This window comes from Triturus cristatus, chromosome 9 (assembly GCF_964204655.1).
Source record: "Triturus cristatus chromosome 9, aTriCri1.1, whole genome shotgun sequence".
NCBI classification, from domain to species: Eukaryota; Metazoa; Chordata; class Amphibia; order Caudata; family Salamandridae; genus Triturus; species Triturus cristatus.
Genome location: NC_140592.1, coordinates 22141821 through 22162904, shown reverse-complemented (window position 1 = coordinate 22162904; position 21084 = coordinate 22141821). Strand labels below are relative to the sequence as shown.

The 21084-nt window shown below is 45.2% G+C and overlaps 1 protein-coding gene across 2 annotated transcripts in view; it reads right to left on the bottom strand.

Annotated features, from left to right (window-relative positions):
* The window catches only part of CPNE9 (copine family member 9), a 1048133-nt gene that overhangs the window by 787419 nt on the left and 239630 nt on the right, over positions 1-21084 (bottom strand). For both annotated transcript variants that reach the window (XM_085624269.1, XM_085624270.1), the window contains exons 2-3: positions 3009-3049; positions 439-485 (exon numbers count right to left, since the gene is read on the bottom strand). In XM_085624269.1, coding sequence (XP_085480395.1) covers positions 439-485; positions 3009-3049 — 88 coding nt within the window. The remainder of the gene's footprint in view (positions 1-438; positions 486-3008; positions 3050-21084) is intronic.

Here is a 21084-nt window from a genome sequence, read left to right as displayed (position 1 = left end):
GGATTTACCTGCAATGTTTGAATAAGTTTAGACATATTTAAACACTGCCAATTTAATAGAATAATTGTAAAAAATTCTGGGGGGCCTCAACTATTTTTTTTCACTGGGGGGCGGGTTTGAAGACCACTGCATCTGAGCTCCTCCTCAATTTTTGAATTCGGCAACAAACTGAAGACCCGAGTCATCACCGAACCCCAACCCTGGCCCAGCCCCTATGGCACCAGCTTCAGCACCAGGCTGTGCCCCGGGGTGACCTCTGCACTTTACAAATACCAAATACACACAGCGTAACTGATGCAACTAACCTGACATGGAATCTAATGCATTCAACATTGTTCAAAGAGAAAGTAAGAGCCAGGGATGTCGGGTACCATGTGATGCCCCCCCCCCTCCCTCCATGCAATAGTGACCATGCGAACACAAGCAGCGTGCACTCACCTCGCCCCACTCCTTGTTCCCGATCCCCTGGGCGTACAGAACCACCACTGCAAGCAGAAGGGAATCATCTCAGGTTAAGAAGCTCTTGTGAGAAACATAAGACATGTCCATCTCAGTTCAGACTAAACGTGAACCAGGGGCTCTGGCTCAGGGCGGAAGGTAGCGAAATCCCATTACAATCTAATATTGCTCTTATTTAGATTTATAACAAAATAAATGAAACTATGGCAAATGTCTATTTACCAAAGTGTACACTGGCAAAAAATCAGTAAATTCATGCAATCAGCTAATAATATTTAATGTAATAATTAATTAACAATCCCAGCACACATTTCACTGTGTTAGTACAAAAATCATGCAAAGTTTAAAACTTCAAAGACGAAACTGGAAAACTCCTCAAAGTTCGTGAAAGTTGCGGAGTTTCCAAATGTCATGTTTTTGTTGATAGACTGAGGAGAAACGGCGCAAATAATTCCTGGACTTTAGAGAATGCGCTTTAAATGAGTTTTTATGTACTAAGGAGACAGATCACTTGCATTTGGGCTTTAGAGAACGTGTTCTGTATGTGGTATTTTTGTGCTGAGAGAAACTGCACTAATCTCTGCACTTTAGAAAAAGATCTCTGCAGGTGTTATTTATGTACTAAGAGAAACTGCACAAATCTCTGCACTTTAGAAAAAGTTCTCTGCAGGTGTTATTTATGTACTAAGAGAAACAGCACTAATCTCTGGACTTTAGAAAAAGATCTCTGCAGGTGTTATTTATGTACTAAGAGAAACTGCACTAATCTCTGGACTTTAGAAAAAGATCTCTGCAGGTGTTATTTATGTACTAAAGAGGAACAGCACTAATTTCTGGACTTTAGAAAAAGATCTCTACAGGTGTTATTTATGTACTAAGAGAAACTGCACTAATCTCTGGACTTTAGAAAAAGATCTCTGCAGGTGGTATTTATGTACTAAGAGAAACTGCACTAATCTCTGGACTTTAGAAAAAGATCTTTGCAGGTGTTATTTATGTACTAAGAGAAACAGCACTAATCTCTGGACTTTAGAAAAAGATCTCTGCAGGTGTTATTTATGTACTAAGAGAAACTGCACTAATCTCTGGACTTTAGAAAAAGATCTCTGCGGGTGTTATTTATGTACTAAAGAGAAACAGCACTAATCTCTGGACTTTAGAAAAAGTTCTCTGCAGGTGTTATTTATGTACTAAAGAGAAACTGCACTAATCTCTGGACTTTAGAAAAAGATCTCTGCAGGTGTTATTTATGTACTAAAGAGAAACAGCACGAATCTCTGGACTTTAGAAAAAGATCTCTGCAGGTGTCATTTATGTACTAAGAGAAACTGCACTAATCTCTGGACTTTAGAAAAAGATCTCTGCAGGTGTTATTTATGTACTAAAGAGAAACAGCACTAATCTCTGGACTTTAGAAAAAGTTCTCTGCAGGTGTTATTTATGTACTAAAGAGAAACTGCACTAATCTCTGGACTTTAGAAAAAGATATCTGCAGGTGTCATTTATGTACTAAGAGAAACTGCACTAATCTCTGGACTTTAGAAAAAGATCTCTGCAGGTGTTATTTATGTACTAAGAGAAACTGCACTAATCTCTGGACTTTAGAAAAAGATCTCTGCAGGTGTAATTTATGTACTAAGAGAAACTGCACTAATCTCTGGACTTTAGAAAAAGATCTCTGCAGGTGTTATTTATGTACTAAGAGAAACTGCAGTAATCTCTGGACTTTAGAAAAAGATCTCTGCAGGTGTTATTTATGTACTAAGAGAAACTGCACTAATCTCTGGACTTTAGAAAAAGATCTCTGCAGGTGTTATTTATGTACTAAGAGAAATTGCACTAATCTCTGGATTTTAGAAAAAGATCTCTGCAGGTGTTATTTATGTACTAAGAGAAACTGCACTAATCTCTGGACTTTAGAAAAAGATCTCTGCAGGTGTTATTTATGTACTAAGAGAAACTGCACTAATCTCTGGACTTTAGAAAAAGATCTCTGCAGGTGTTATTTATGTACTAAGAGAAACAGCACTAATCTCTGGACTTTAGAAAAAGATCTCTGCAGGTGTTATTTATGTACTAAAGATGAGCAGCACTAATCTCTGGACTTTAGAAAAAGATCTCTGCAGGTGTTATTTATGTACTAAGAGAAACTGCACTAATCTCTGGACTTTAGAAAAAGATCTCTGCAGGTGTTATTTATGTACTAAAGATGAGCAGCACGGATCTCTGAATTTAAAACAATGTAATCTAAGGATGTTACTTGTGTACTAAAGAAGAACAGTGCTAATCTCTGAATTTAAAACAATGTGCTCTATGGGTGTTACTTATGTACTAAAGGTGAACAGCACTAATCTCTGAATTTAAGTCAATGTGCTCTATGGGGTTTACTTATGTGCTAAAGAAAAACAAGATCAAGAGCTTAAGTGAGTTTGTATGCGAGCCACGTGCTTTTCTAGATCCTTAGTTTAGGAGCTGTGTGGTTTAGACTACTGATGGTGTAAGTGAGTTCACACACATGACACACACAAGTCCCACACGAGATCACGTACCAGGGTCAGACTTGGAGAAGGTGTCCATATCCAACAGGTTCCTGAGATGAACCGCAAGGCAGGCAGAAGAGAGGCCGCGCCATGTGGAAATGAGAAAAGAATAGAAAAATCAAAGTTAGATCAAAATAAAATGACTTCTGGCTGTAGGCGAGGCAGTTCAACTGCAATGCAATCTCAAAAGCACATTGGATTTAAGCGCTGCCATCCGATATACAGGGGAAAGCGTGATCCTGGGTATGATAACGGGTTGGCAATCTTCACGAATCCGCTCACGAAGGCGGAAGGCGAATGTCATTTCGCTTCTACGGCGAATGATACACAATGGACTCATGCTCAGTTATCGCACACTGATCTTCTGTCTTAGAGATGGGTTTAGACTCTGTATTCAAGCGCAGTATCCCTTAACTCCCAGCTGGGAACTGAGTACCAGAAATAAATTGGATGTTCCTTCATTATTATGATATTCTCAGAGGCACAAACAATGTCTGTAGTGAAACTGAGAATTATCTCTGATGCTGGTCTCTCTGAAAGACTCCAGGGCTGGGGCAGGGACAGTCCCATGTTAGGCTTTTGGCATGCCACACACCCTGTGCCAGTGATGTCATCTGGTTGAGCTACCCCCCATTATCGGTAATGACCAATCAGCATCTCTGAGAAGGTGGCCTCTGACCTCTGACCTGCTACCCTCAAGTCTCTGTCACCTCTAAAGATCAAGAGGCATCTAATGAAGTGGACATAGACAAGAGGGGGTGCAGACCTTTGGAGAGGTCCACTCTGATATGGATCCCCGCCCCCCTCCCTCTCCCACCCCTTGTGTGGTCCAGCACAACTCTGAGGTAGCCTTGGCCACCTGAAGCCCTGTAAGCAAGAGGTAGTTTACTTTCCAACTAGCCACCTAGAGTGCTGAGATGCTCTTGAGCCTAATAGCAGGCAAGGATAACGAATGCAGAGATAGCATCCTTTTGAGAAACTTAGCGAGGGTCTCTAACAATTACCACTGAGAAGAGTGAGGGAGGGGTTAGGGTTAGGCTCCCATTGGCCGAAGAGGTCACCTCATTACTAGGGCTATTTAAGCTGAGGGCTCATGGCATTTCAGCCCGGGCGTCTAGGTTAAGGGTGGAGAGGATAAGCGCAAGCGCAATTGCCTGTTTGAGAATGTTCAATACTGGTCGAGACTAGGGCCAGACATGCTGCCCAATTTAACATGCACTAGCACCCCCCCCCCCACCCAGAGTAACACACTCACAGCACATGTACTCTACTTATTTACTACAAACTAACCCTACACAAAGTTCAATGTCTCGGCACTCACTAGAAAGCTCCAGAAATGAAACCTATTCACCCTTCTATCCCAGCTACCACACATTTATGCAATCACCTACAAACAATACACAACTCTATCCTATACCACTAACAATCCATTCATCACTAACAAAACCGAAATCCCCACCATACTTAGCTGTATCCCATCCAGACACACACTCCTTCTCTATTTACTCCTAACAGTCCCCTATTAGTCACTCACAAACCTATACTCAGCCTTCCATCATTTCTCCAACCAACACCCTCCTCTTCTTTCTACCACAATAACACAACCATACAACACTACTTCATCACCTTTTACACACAACATACACTCTACTCACAAACACATTACCTCCACTCTTTCCTTACAATTTCCACTCTCAAACACATTATCTCCGCTCTTTCCTTACAATTTCCACTCACAAACAACGCTATACAAACAAATCTCTCTCAGAAACAAATACACCAGCACCTCATTTCACGACTCCTCTAAAACAAAACATAACAAGTACACCAGCACCACAAAATCTCTCACACGCAACACCTCATAATACTTTCCATCACAAACTACACCCACCTTTCAGACTACACAAATGAACAAATTCCAATGCCGAGCTTTCTCTCTTCCCCCACACCTAACACATACACAGCAACACAGCAACTCTCTTTTGAACCGCATCTCATCCATTGGACAATTTAGAACCTTACTACATGACCCACATGCTGCACCCCCCCCAACTCATACACCTTCAACCCTAAACAGACGTAATCAAAATAAGCAACATGCCATACCTCACAACTACGCTTCTCCATGTCTATTTCCCAACAAGGCTATACTATAAAAACAACACAGCTCACCAACTCACTCTCAATCACTGTCTCCACCACCTACATTTGCAGACCCATCAAAATGCTTCTTAGCCTGCTGGAGGATGAAGATAATACAGAACAGCTACATGATTTCTATCCTCATACAACTAATACCAACACTAAGGGCACACCTGCTACAAGCCCACAAAATACTGCTCACTCTTCTACAAAAAAAGTCAAACAATCACCAAAGCACATTCTCTAAAATGTCTACTAATAAATGCTTGATTGCTCTCTAAAATCACGTCTACGACCTTCCCACTGACACAAAACCTGACATACTATTCGTAACCGAATCATGATTGGGAGATGATGTGGCTCCAATCCCGCATGAAGCCCTTCCTCTAGGCTATCAAACGATCACCCAAAATTGTATAGAAAAAAGAGGAGGTGAACTAGCTGTTGTGTTCAGGCAAACAAAACATATCACTAAAACTACGACATCTCCATACAAGATTGCGAGCTTCTTTTCACCAGATGCAATCCTACACCATCTTCCTCCTGTAGCAACTTCCTGCTCCTTTACAGACCTCCACATAGCAATGCGACATTCCCCGACACTCTTCTAAACACGGTTTCAAACCTGATAGCACCACAATCCAACCTATGAATTCTGGGTGATCTCAATATTTGGTTTGACAAACCCAATATGACCCATCCGAAAACAATCATCACTGGCCTAGATGCACTGAACCTGCATCAGATCGTCTACAAATGCTCACACATTGCTGGACACATCCTAGATGTCATTTTTTCTACTACAGAACAAGTTACCTTTCAAACAATTACTCCGGTCACATGGTTAGCCCACCATTTGCTTGCTTTCCAACATAAAACAACACAAAGCGATGCACCTAGAACGACCTTACGAGCATCCAGCTATCGACCGCGGAACAAACTCAATTTGGAATACCTAGAAACACAACTAACATCCAGTACAGATCTAGACACAATCAATTCTGTTCAAAAACTATATGAGTGGCTACTGGAAGGTTTTGAAATCCTAATACCACTAAAAACGACACAACAGAACAAAAGAAAACAGGCACCTCGGAGAAATACAGAGATAAGAGAGATAAAACAAAAAATTAGAAAGCGGTAACGTGCAAGACAAACTTCACCTACTGAAACTTAACAGATTATACAAGTCAACTATCAAAAAAGCTGACAAAAGGTACTAGTCAGACAGAATTAAAAATGCTAAATGAGCAAATAAAGAATTCTCTAAAATACTCAATAAATTACGTAAACCAAATTGCCTAGAAGGAACTCATCCCATTGCTCAAGATGTCACAGACAAACTGGCAGATCATTAAACGGCCAAAGCAGACACATTGGACTCATATTTAAAACAAAGACAAAGCACCAGCACCGACCCTTTTCTGAAACAATAATCAAACCCAGCCTCTGAGTTCCTTCCAACACATTTCACACGATGAATTTATGGACCTGGTCAAAGCAAGCAGGCCTGCCGGCAGCCCTTCTGGCTTCTTTCCACCACAAACCTTCAAGAGAATTTTTCTAACAACCTATGCTGCCACACTTGTAAGAAGGATCATCAATTCCTTAAGTACCAGAACATTTCCAGAAGAACTAAAAAAGTCATACATGTGTCTATTATTGAAGAAAACAAACTAGAACCCCCAGAACCACTACAGACCAATTACAAATGGACCTTTTCTGGGCAAACTGACAGAAGGAGCAGCATTTGGCCAGATGTCACAATTCATTGAAGGTATTGCCATACTTTCAGACTCCCAAACAAGATTCCGTGCAGAGAGAGGCACAGAATCTGCCCTCGTTGCCATCTGGGATGACCTGAAGAACACAGTTGACCGCACTACTTCTCTTGGACCTCTTGGCTGCCTTTGACCCAGTTGACCATGACACTCTGATGCAAAGACTCTATGAAGCCGGCATAGAGGGGACTCCTTTAGACTGGATCGCGTCCTACCTTTGAAACTGAACTAATGTCATCTATACCCCCCTTTCTCGTCCAAATCATACTTCACAAAAGCAGGGGTCCCTCAAGCCTTTATCATCTCACCCATGCTTTTCAACATCTACATGAAGTCATTGCCAGCACTGATCAATCAATTTCACCGCACGTGCTATAACTATGCAGATGACAGACAAATAGTCTTTCAACTGGAATGCCCCAAAAACATTGGAAACTGGCCAATTTTAGTTTGTGTCGGAGCTGTGGATCAATGGATGACGTGGAGCCATCTCAAATGGAATGCTTCCAAAACTGAAATACTCACGTGTGGCGATTGGGAAAATGTTGAACCACTCACCGGCTGATGATCTGGGAACACCGCCCAAGGTATCGAAGGAAGTAAGAAACCTCGGAATGACCATGGACACCAAGCAGTCAATGAATGTCCATGTGGACAAACTAGCAAGATCAAGCTTTGTTACTATCAAAACTGCGACAAATCTTTCCCATCTGGGATTTCCACACAGGGTCCAGGCTACTATTTCTCTTGTACTGTATAAACTCGATTATGCCAATAGCCTCTACCAGGGATCACCTTTAATTATGAAAAGACTACGACAGATTCAGAACTCTGCTGCCAGACTACTCTTACATATAAAGCTGCAAGAACACATCTCCCCTGCCTTGAAAGCCCTGCATTGATTACCGGTCGCCAGAAGATCCACGTTCAAGCTGCTTTGTATCACCCACAATGTGTTGCATGGAACAGGACCGCTCTTCATCAGGAATAAAATCACCAAATACATTCAACAAAGGAACCTCCGCTCTAGAGTGGCACCTCGCCTCAATATCCCAACATACAAGAAAAAAAACATGGGTGGCACATCCTTCTCTGTTCAAGCAGCCAAACTATGGAACTCTTTACCCCCAACATCAGATCCACTCATAACCACCTTATCTTAAGATAACTAATCAAGAATTATCTCTTCCCCACATAACCACCATACGCAAACAGAAATATTAAGCATATCCCTCTGTATAGAAGCATTTATTTGGACTCTAGATATGTAATTATATATGTGTGTTGCTTTGTATAAACATGTATAATAATTATGTTTTTAAAAGTATATAGATATTTGTTAGTTCTGCTTAACAAATGTACATAGTACTTAGGGTTACACTATTCTATGGGCCCGATTCACAAAAGTAATCTGAGACAAAATCCTAACTTTACGACTTTTGGTATTCACAGAAGGCATGTAGGAGTACTAAAGTTAGGATTTTGTGTCAGTTAATCTTAAATTTTGGTCTTAAATTAAACTTAAGACGAACTTAAGTTTAAATGAGACAAAATCCTAACTTTACGACTAGGATTTTGTCTCAGTTTAACTCAAACTTGTCTTAAATTTCACTTAAGACCAAAACTTAGGTTTAACTGAGACAAAATCCTACATGCCTTCTGTGAATACCAAAAGTCGTAAAGTTAGAATTTTGTCTCAGATTACTTTTGTGAATCGGGTCCTATGTTTTTAACATGTACATACGTGACTGCATAAATAATTAAATCTTTTATCATAATTATTTATCTGCAATTGCTTTACTTTTGAATTACAAAAAATACAAAAAAATAAAAATTAACTACAACACTTGAAAGCCGGAGTATATTAAATGCATCGTTTATCTATGTAATACTACCTTCCTTCTAAATATATATACCTTCCATGTACTTATGATTTTTTTTCTGAAGTTTTATATAGCACGAACTTGAGCTGAAATCAGGTATCAGAGCGCTTTACATGAGCACCAGTTGCATTACATGAGGACATATTCATTTTTGTTAGGCATGGGGGGATTAGGTGATTTGTCCAGAATCACAGGATGTTGAGCGTCATTGCTGAGACTCGATATATTTATTACTTTTCTTCTAATTAAGCATATCCAATTCACTACCCTATTTCTCACCCTATACGACTCTCAATATATCCTCTACCTCATCTCTCTGACTCACCTCAAACATCATTCTACTACTCTTTCCAATGCACTACTCTATTTCTCACCTTGAACCTCTATCAATATATCCTCTACCTCCACTCTCTCATTCATCCCAGGCCCCATGCCACTAATATGATCCACAGGATAACCCTTTCTAGACTCTTCCCTCCTATGCCCCTCCTTGCATCATGTCATATATCTTCTACTATTCAGACCTCCCAAACAGGCCTCTCTAAACCCTTCCCTCCGACTCTTCCCACTCCAACTCCCTTTTACTCACCCAAGTCCCCCTCCAGCTGCTATGAACTAAAAACAAAAAGAAAATGACTCTACACCCTTCCCTCTTCTATCTCCCAATATTCCTTTTCAATCCAAACAACAGAATATCATGTCCACCACTCAAATTAATTTCTTATTTCCCTATACTAACTTCCCTGCACCTCACCTGCAACCTTCACTCATCCCAAACCCCCTCCTACAGCTATAACCCTTCCCTCTTTTATTCCTCCACTATTCCGTTTCAATCTAAATAACAGACTAACAGGTCCACCACTCAAATTACTTTCATATTTCACTATACTAATCTTTTATGGGTTCCGGAGTGGATTGCTACTCGCCAAACAAAGCGCTTCAACACCTCATCAGGGGGAGCAAGCTCTATATAAATGCAAACTTTTTCCCCTCTTCTATCCTTCCACTATCCTTCTCAGTCCAAATAACTGACTAACATATCCACCAAAAGAGTCCACTTGTTTGAATATGACTGTTCTATTGTTGTAATCCTTGAAGTTTCAGGGAAAATGATGAGGATTCTTAAAATAACCCTCAGCCACCAAAGTGACCCATGGTGGCATGCTTCATCAGCGGGTTCTTCCCGCCCAGCTGCGGGAGCGGGCGTGCTACAACCTACGGAGACGTTGGAGCACTTTGTGGGGTGTTAGACTATGAGGGAAGGGAGTGGGAGGGTCGAGAACACTAGTAATGTTAAAACGTACCTGGCTATCTGGAGTGAACAATTTATTAAATCCTCTAGCTGGTACTAATAAAAAATGGGGGGTCCTTTCCATAATTTTTGACAAAAGGACGTATTTTCTGTTTAGAAAACCGCACAAAAAACACAATTGTAACACCCACTCTTGTTCTGTTTGCATGTGAAACACAGCGTAATCAAGCAATGTGGGATAATGGTTTAATTTTGGGATATTCACGTAACAAGTGTAATGTGAAATTATACGTAAATTAAATATCGTCCAAGGCTAGTTTTGATTTGCGCAGTTATATATTTTGCTTTCGCTTGTAGCATTAGTGGAGGAAACACTGTGGAGCTTCCAGACCTCCCTGTGATCAGCAACACAGCAGGTGCCAAATCAGCAACAACAGCAAGCATGACAGCAATGACCACACTTGTGCAACAGCAGCAGCTACAGCAGCTATACAGATGGCAGGGATAACAACAGCAACAACAGCAGGCAGCACAGTGGAGACAACAGCAGCAGCCAGCAGCCAGCACTGTGGACACAACAGCAGCACCCACAGCTGTAACCACGCCAGGGGTTTCAGGAGCACTCACAACTGCAACCACAGCAGGGGCTTCAGGAGCACTCACAACTGCAACCACAGCAGGGGCTTCAGGAGCACCCACAGCTGCAACCACACTAGGGGCTTCAGGAGCACCCACAGCTGCAACCACACCAGGGGCTTCAGGAGCACTCACAGCTGCAACCACACCAGGAGCTTCAGGAGCAGCCACAGCTGCAACCACACCAGGGGCTTCAGGAGCACCCGCAGCCGCAACCACTGCAGGGGCTTCAGGAGCACCCACAGCTGCAACCACAGCATGGGGTTTAGGAGCAGCCGAAGCTGCAACCACAGCAGGGGCTTCAGGCGCACCAACAACTGCAACCACAGTAGGGGCTTCAGGAGCACCCACAGCTGGAACCACACAAGGGGCTTCAGGAGCACCTGCAGCCGCAACAACAGCAGGGGCTTCAGAAGCACCCACAGCTGCAACCACAGCAGGGGCTTCAGGAGCAGCCAATGCTGCAACCACAGCAGGGGCTTCAGCAGCACCTGCAGCTGCAACCACAGCAGGGGCTTCAGGAGCACCCACAGCTGCAACCATGCCACGGGCTTCAGGAGCACCCGAAGCTGCAACCTCCGCAGGGGCTTCAGGAGCACCCACAACTGCAACCACAGCATGGGTTTTAGGAGCAGCCGAAGCTGCAACCACAGCAGGGGCTTCAGGCGCACCAACAACTGCAACCACAGTAGGGGCTTCAGGAGCACCCACAGCTGCAACCACACCAGGGGCTTCAGGAGCACCCACAGCTGCAACCACACCAGGGGCTTCAGAAGCACCCACAGCTGCAACCACAGCAGGGGCTTCAGGAGCAACCAACGCTGCAACCACAGCAGGGGCTTCAGCAGCACCTGCAGCTGCAACCACAGCAGGGGCTTCAGGAGCACCCACAGCTGCAACCACACCAGGGGCTTCAGAAGCACCCACAGCTGCAACCACAGCAGGGCCAGTGCTTTTTAGCACTGAGGACTTGTTCCGGGATTTAAAATCAGCACAAACTGCACCACACACTGCCCCAGATGGACCGGCTTCTTTCTTCATTGCAAATAGATTTTCTACTCGAATGGCAGGATACTCAACGCAAACAGTAGCAACCTGTCATGACGCCCGCGTTGAAAAATCACACCGGGCCTTAATGCAGGCGAGACTAGTCATGACCATTCACATTGAGATAGCTGCCACTTGAGTAGAAATTCTACCCGAGTGGCGGAAAGAAGAAGCACCATCTGCTACATCGTGTCCTGCAGTTCGTGCTGATTTTACATCGCAGAACAAGCCCCCAGTGCTAAAAGTCAGAGAAGTGTTGAATTCCACATGCTTGTGGAACTCGTGGAATCTTGTGGAGTTTTTATGTAACTCCACAGAATTCCGCAGAGTGAAACTCCGCGAGTTCCGCCCACCCCTTTTAAATATGAGAAATGGTAATCCGTCATTTAATGCCATATGTTTGACCAAAATGTATCCACCCATCAAATCTTGATGCACAAATGCATTTCACCCTATAACATTCTGTAAGAACTGCTGCTCAAGTTCTGTTATTCCTATGTATTAGCGGTAGTAAAGTTTTACTTCAAATGGACCATTTGTGGTAAAAATGTACTGAAAATTGTTTGAAATTCGGTGAAGTGGGGTAATGGCATAACTTTGGGAATTTCGTGTAATGAGCTTAATGTGAAATTCTCCAAATTAATCAAATTACGCCGCTTTAATTTAAATATTTCCCAGGCCTACACGCACGGATCCAATTAGTGATAACAGCTGTGACCACAGCATGGACCACAGCACTAGAAACCACTCCAGTCACAGCAGCAACAACTGAAGACATAACAGCTTAAACCACAGCAAGAACCACAGCATTAGAAACCGCTCCCGTCACAGCAGCAAAAACTGAAGCCACAATAGCTTCAACCACAGCAGCAACCACAGCTGCAACATGAGGAATCATAGCACTAACCACAGCAGCTGCAAACAGAGCCACTGCCCCAGAAACAAAATCTTCAGCTTCCAACAGCAGGAACCACATCGCTGCTGACAGCTTCAACCACTGCAGGAACCACATCATTGCTGACAGCTTCCCACAGCAGAAACCACATCACTGCTGCCAGCTTCCCACAGCAGGAACCACAGCATTAGAAACCGCTCCTGTCACAGCAGCAACAACTGCAAGCACAATAGCTTCAGTCACAGCAAGAACCACAGCATTAGAAACCGCTCCAGTCACAGCAGCAACAAATTAAGCCACAATAGCTTCAACCACAGCAAGAACCACAGCATTAGAAACCGCTCTGTCACAGCAGCAACAACTGAAGACACAATAGCTTCAACCATAGCCGCAACCACAGCTGCAACATGAGGAATAATAGCACTAACCACAGCAGCTAAAACCAGAGCCACTGCCCCAGAAACCAAATCTTCAGCTTCCAACAGCAGGAACCACATCACTGCTGACAGCTTCAACCACTGCAGGAACCACATCATTGCTGACAGCTTCAACCACTGCAGGAACCACATCTTTGCTGACAGCTTCCCACAGGAGGAACCACATCACTGCTGCCAGCTTCCCACAGCAGGAACCACAGCATTAGAAACCGCTCCGTCACAACAGCAATAACTGCAAGCACAATAGCTTCAGTCACAGCAAGAACCACAGCATTAGAAACCGCTCCAGTCACAGCAGCAACAACTGAAGCCACAATAGCTTCAACCACAGCAAGAACCACAGCATTAGAAACCGCTCCGTGACAGCAGCAACAACTGAAGCCACAATAGCTTCAACTACAGCCGCAACCACAGCTGCAACTTGAGGAATCATAACACTAACCACAGCAGCTGAAACCAGAGCCACTGCCCCAGAAACCAAATCTTCAGCTTCCAACAGCAGGAACCACATCACTGCTGACAGCTTCAACCACTGCAGGAACCACATCATTGCTGACAGCTTCCCACAGCAGAAACCACATCACTGCTGCCAGCTTCCCACAGCAGGAACCACAGCATTAGAACCCGCTCCTGTCACAGCAGCAACAACTGCAAGCACAATATCTTCAGTCACAGCAAGAACCACAGCATTAGAAACCGCTCCAGTCACAGCAGCAACAACTGCAGCCACAATAGCTTCAACCACAGCAAGAACCACAGCATTAGAAACCGCACTGTCACAGCAGCAACAACTGAAGCCACAATAGCTTCAACGACCGCAAAAACCACAGCATTAGAAACCGCTCTGTCACAGCAGCAACAACTGAAGCCACAATAGGTTCAACTACAGCCGCAACCACAGCTGCAACTTGAGGAATCATAACACTAACCACAGCAGCTGAAACCAGAGCCACTGCCCCAGAAACCAAATCTTCAGCTTCCAACAGCAGGAACCACATCACTGCTGACAGCTTCAACCACTGCAGGAACCACATCATTGCTGACAGCTTCCCACAACAGAAACCACATCACTGCTCCCAGCTTCCCACAGCAGGAACCACAGCATTAGAAACCGCTCCTGTCACAGCAGCAACAACTGCAAGCACAATAGCTTCAGTCACAGCAAGAATCACAGCATTAGAAACCGATCCATCACAGCAGCAACAACTAAAGCCACAATAGCTTCAACCACAGCTGCAACATGAGGAATCATAGCACTAACCACAGCAGCTGCAACCAGAACCACTGCCCCAGTAACAACATAATCAATAATTGTAAACACAGCAGGAACCACATCATTTCTGACAGCTTCCCACAGCAAGAACCAAGTCATTGCTGACAGCTTCCCACAGCAAGAACCACGTTATTGCTGACAGCTTCCCACAGCGGGAACCACATCATTGCTGACAGATTTCCACAGCAGGAACCACGTCATTGCTGACAGCTTCCCACAGCAGGAACCATGTCATTGCTGACAGCTTCCCACAGCAGGAACCAAGTCATTTCTGACAGCTTCCCACAGCAGGAACCACGTCATTGCTGATAGGTTCCCACAGCAAGAACTAAGTCATTGCTGACAGCTTCCCACAGCAGAACCACGTTGTTGCTGACAGCTTCCCACAGCGGGAACCACGTCATTGCTGACAGATTTCCACAGCAGGAACCACGTCATTGCTGACAGCTTCCCACAGCAGGAACCATGTCATTGCTGACAGCTTCCCACAGCAGGAACCATGTCATTGCTGACAGCTTCCTACAGCAGGAACCACAGCTGGGACAGCAGCAGCAATCACAGATGTAACCACAGCAACAACCCCAGCTATCACATTGGCATCAGGGACTAAAGCATACACCCTATGCAAACCAACATTGGTCCGGCTGCAACAGGAATATTCCACCCTGAATGGGCAGGCGGTGTCCCTTCTGAGCAGAAATGCAAATAAACGTGGTCCATTTTCAGTCTGTTGGAGCTCATTACTGAGGTATAGCTCAGGTCCTGTGGCATATCAAACAAGGGCCCATGTAGGGTATGCTCTGTGCACGTAGGACATCTCAGTGACAACATAACATTGGCAAAGCCGATGGGTCTGGCTTTAATGTGCTAAAATATGTTGGCACAACCATGCACACGTGCACACATAAGAGAAGGCTGTTGTATTCAGAGGTACATTATGCACAATGAGGCCAGCATAGGGTGTGTCGCTTATTTTGCTTCAGGCATCACTGTCAATCAGAGCCCCATGCATTGGACACCTACAAGAGTCATATATACATGCACAGAGGCCTTCACAGATACACATACAAAGGCGCACACAACCACAGATACGTGCACACATACACAGACAGAGGCACACACAAACACAGATGCCTGCACATATACACAGACACAGGCACACACAAACACAGATGCCTGCACATATACACAGGCACATACAAACAAAGATGCCTGCACAAATACACAGATAGAGGCACACACAAACACTGATAAGTGAACACATACACAGATCCAGATGTACACCCATGTACATAGATATACAGATACACCTATACAGCTGTACACATATACATATATGCAAATACATGTTGATACACAGAAACACAATAACATGGACACACATACAAGTACACAGATTTATTGATTCACAGCTACACAGGTAAAGATATAAACACATATTAGATACATACATACCTACATAGATACAGAGAGAGGGATAAAACACAGGTACCAGAACAGATGTAGACGTACAGTAGATGAATACATAGACTTACACACAGAACTACACACGGAAAAACAGGTACACAGATACAAAGACATGTGCATACATAGGGGCACAGATACACAGATACACAAACCTGGAGCTACACATACCCACATACACAAGCACACAGATTCACGTATGTACACAGATAGTTACATACATTGACCTGCGCAGTCACAGATCACAGGTAGATACAGAGGTCCCTGCCGAGCTGCATATAGAGACAGGGCACATACATGCTACAGTGACTCATGGAAGAGAAGATACACTGATGCACAGACACACTGCTGCTGTCACACAAGGTATCTCAGGTACACTGATGTACAAACACAGGCACACTGATGCAGATACAGGTACACTGCTGCAGTGCCACTCACTGATACACAGACACAGGTACACTGATGCAGATACAGGTACACTGTTGCAGTGACACTCAATGATACACATACACAGGTGCACTGTTACAGTGATACTCACTGATACACAGACACAGGTACACTGCTACAGTGATACTCACTGATGCACAGACACAGGTACACTGATGCAGATACAGGTACACTGCTGCAGTGCCACTCACTGATACACAGACACAGGTACACTGATGCAGATACAGGTACACTGCTGCAGTGCCACTCACTGATACACAGACACAGGTACACTGATGCAGATACAGGTACACTGCTGCCGTGCCACTCACTGATACACAGACACAGGTACACTGATGCAGATACAGGTACACTGTTGCAGTGACACTCACTGATACACATACACAGGTGCACTGTTACAGTGATACTCACTGATACACAGACACAGGCACACTGATGCAGATACAGGTACACTGCTGCAGTGACACTCACTGATACACAGACAAAGGTACAATGATGCAGATACAGAGACACTGCAGCAGTGACGCTCACTGATATACAGACACAGATGCACAGACACAGGTACGCTGCTGCAGGGACACTCACTGATAACAGCTCAAGTACACTGCTGCAGTGACACTCACTGATACACAGACACAGGTACACTGATGCAGATACAGGTACACTGCTGCAGTGCCACTCACTGATACACAGACACAGGTACACTGATACAGATACAGGTACACTGCTGCAGTGCCACTCACTGATACACAGACACAGGTACACTGATGCAGATACAGGTACACTGCTGCAGTGCCACTTACTGATACACAGACACAGGTACACTGATGCAGATACAGGTACACTGTTGCAGTGACACTCACTGATACACATACACAGGTGCACTGTTACAGTGATACTCACTGATACACAGACACAGGCACACTGATGCAGATACAGGTACACTGCTGCAGTGACACTCACTGATACACAGACAAAGGTACAATGATGCAGATACAGAGACACTGCAGCAGTGACGCTCACTGATATACAGACACAGATGCACAGACACAGGTACGCTGCTGCAGGGACACTCACTGATAACAGCTCAAGTACACTGCTGCAGTGACACTCACTGATACACAGATACAGGTACACTGCTGCAGTGACACTCACTGATACACATACACAGGTGCACTGTTACAGTGATACTCACTGATACACAGACACAGGCACACTGATGCAGATACAGGTACACTGCTGCAGTGACACTCACTGATACACAGACAAAGGTACAATGATGCAGATACAGAGACACTGCAGCAGTGACGCTCACTGATATACAGACACAGATGCACAGACACAGGTACGCTGCTGCAGGGACACTCACTGATAACAGCTCAAGTACACTGCTGCAGTGACACTCACTGATACACAGACACAGGTACACTGCTGCAGTGACACTCACTGATACACAGACACAGGTACACTGATGCAGATACAGGTACACTGCTACAGTGATACTCACCGATACACAGACACAGGTACACTGCTACAGTGATACTCACTGATACACAGGCACACTGATACAGATACAGGTACACTGCTGCAGTGACACTCACTGATACAGACACAGGTACACTGCTACAGGGATGCTCACTGATACACAGATACACTGATGCAGATACACGTACACTGCTGCAGTGCCACTCACTGATACACAGACACAGGTACACTGATACAGATACAGGTACACTGCTGCAGTGCCACTCACTGATACACAGACACAGGTACACTGATGCAGATACAGGTACACTGCTGCAGTGCCACTCACTGATATACAGACACAGGTACACTGATGCAGATACAGGTACACTGTTGCAGTGACACTCACTGATACACATACACAGGTGCACTGTTACAGTGATACTCACTGATACACAGACACAGGCACACTGATGCAGATACAGGTACACTGCTGCAGTGACACTCACTGATACACAGACAAAGGTACAATGATGCAGATACAGAGACACTGCAGCAGTGACGCTCACTGATATACAGACACAGATGCACAGACACAGGTACGCTGCTGCAGGGACACTCACTGATAACAGCTCAAGTACACTGCTGCAGTGACACTCACTGATACACAGACACAGGTACACTGCTGCAGTGACACTCACTGATACACAGACACAGGTACACTGATGCAGATACAGGTACACTGCTACAGTGATACTCACCGATACACAGACACAGGTACACTGCTACAGTGATACTCACTGATACACAGGCACACTGATACAGATACAGGTACACTGCTGCAGTGACACTCACTGATACAGACACAGGTACACTGCTACAGGGATGCTCACTGATACACAGATACACTGATGCAGATACACGTACACTGCTGCAGTGCCACTCACTGATACACAGACACAGGTACACTGATGCAGATACAGGTACACTGCTGCAGTGACACTCACTGATACAGACACAGGTACACTGCTACAGGGATGCTCACTGATACACAGATACACTGATGCAGATACAGGTACACTGCTGCAGTGCCACTCACTGATACACAGACACAGGTACACTGATGCAGATAGAGGTACACTGTTGCAGTGACACTCACTGATACACATACACAGGTGCACTGTTACAGTGATACTCACTGATACACAGACACAGGTGCACTGCTACAGTGATACTCACTGATACACAGACACAGGCACACTGATGCAGATACAGGTACACTGCTGCAGTGACACTCACTGATACACAGACAAAGGTACACTGCTGCAGATACAGAGACACTGCAGCAGTGACGCTCACTGATATACAGACACAGATGCACAGACACAGGTACGCTGCTGCAGGGACACTCACTGATACACAGCTCAAGTACACTGCTGCAGTGACACTCACTAATACACAGGCATAGGTGCACTGCTACAGTGATACTCACTGATGCACCGACTCAGGTATACTGCTGCAGATACACTCACTGATACACAGACAAAGGTACACTGCTGCAGTGACTCTCAGTGGTACACAGACACAGGTACACTGCTGCAGTGACACTCACTGATATACAGGCATAGGTGCACTGCTGCAGTGACACTCACTGATACACAGACACAGGTGCACTGCTGCAGATACACTCAGTGATACATAGATGCACAGACCCAGATAGACTGATGCACCGACTCAGGTGCACTGCGGCAGTGACACTCAGTGATACACAGACACAGCTACATAGACACAGGTACCCTGCTGCAGTGACACTCAATAATACACAGACACAAGTTCACTGCTGCAGTGACCCTCACTGATACACAGACACAGGTACACTGCTGCAGTGACCCTCACTGATACACAGGTACACTGATGCAGTGACACTCAATGGTACACAGGTGGACAGGTACACTGCTGCAGTGATACTCAGTGGCATAGAGACACAGATGCACAGACACAGGTACACTGCTGCAGTGACACTCAATAATGCACAGACACAAGTTCACTGATACACAGATACACTGATGCAGATACACGTACACTGCTGCAGTGACACTCACTGATACACAGACAAAGGTACACTGCTGCAGATACAGAGACACTGCAGCAGTGACGCTCACTGATATACAGACACAGATGCACAGACACAGGTACGCTGCTGCAGGGACACTCACTGATACACAGCTCAAGTACACTGCTGCAGTGACACTCACTAATACACAGGCATAGGTGCACTGCTACAGTGATACTCACTGATGCACCGACTCAGGTACACTGCTGCAGATACACTCACTGGTACACAGACAAAGGTACACTGCTGCAGTGACTCTCAGTGGTACACAGACACAGGTACACTGCTGCAGTGACACTCACTGATACACAGACACAGGTGCACTGCTGCAGATACACTCAGTGATACATAGATGCACAGACCCAGATAGACTGATGCACAGACACAGGTGCACTGCAGCAGTGACACTCAGTGATACACAGACACAGCTACATAGACACAGGTACCCTGCTGCAGTGACACTCAATAATACACAGACACAAGTTCACTGCTGCAGTGACCCTCACTGATACACAGACACAGGTACACTGCTGCAGTGACCCTCACTGATACACAGACACAGGTACACTGCTGCAGTGACACTCAATGGTACACAGGTGGACAGGTACACTGCTGCAGTGATACTCAGTGGCATAGAGACACAGATGCACAGACACAGGTACACTGCTGCAGTGACACTCAATAATACACAGACACAAGTTCACTGCTGCAGTGAAACTCAGTGATGCACAGACCCAGATAGACTGATGCACAGACACAGGCACATTGCTGCAGTGACACTCAGTGGTGCCCAGGCACAGGTACACTGCTGCAGTGGCACTCAGTGGTACACAGACAGGTACACTGCTGCAGTGGCACTCTGTGGTGCCCAGGCACAGGTACACTGATGCAGTGACGTTCAGTCGTACACAGGCACACATGCACAGACACAGGCACACTGCGGCAGTGACACTCAGTGGTACACAGATGCACAGGCACAGGCACACTGCTGCAGTGACACTCTGTGCTGCCCAGGCACAGGCACAGGCACACTGCTGCAGTGACACTCTGTGGTGCCCAGGCACAGGGTGTCAAAGGTTCCCGAGCCTCCCCCATGAGCTCGGGTACTCACTGAACTCACGAGCAGCCGCTTTCGACGCGCCTCTTCATTACATTCCGGGGTGTCTCTGGATCACGCCCCCGGAATGGGGCTCTGGTTATTAACTTGCAATTAACATCTCTCTCAGGTCTGCTAATGACACCAATCAGCAG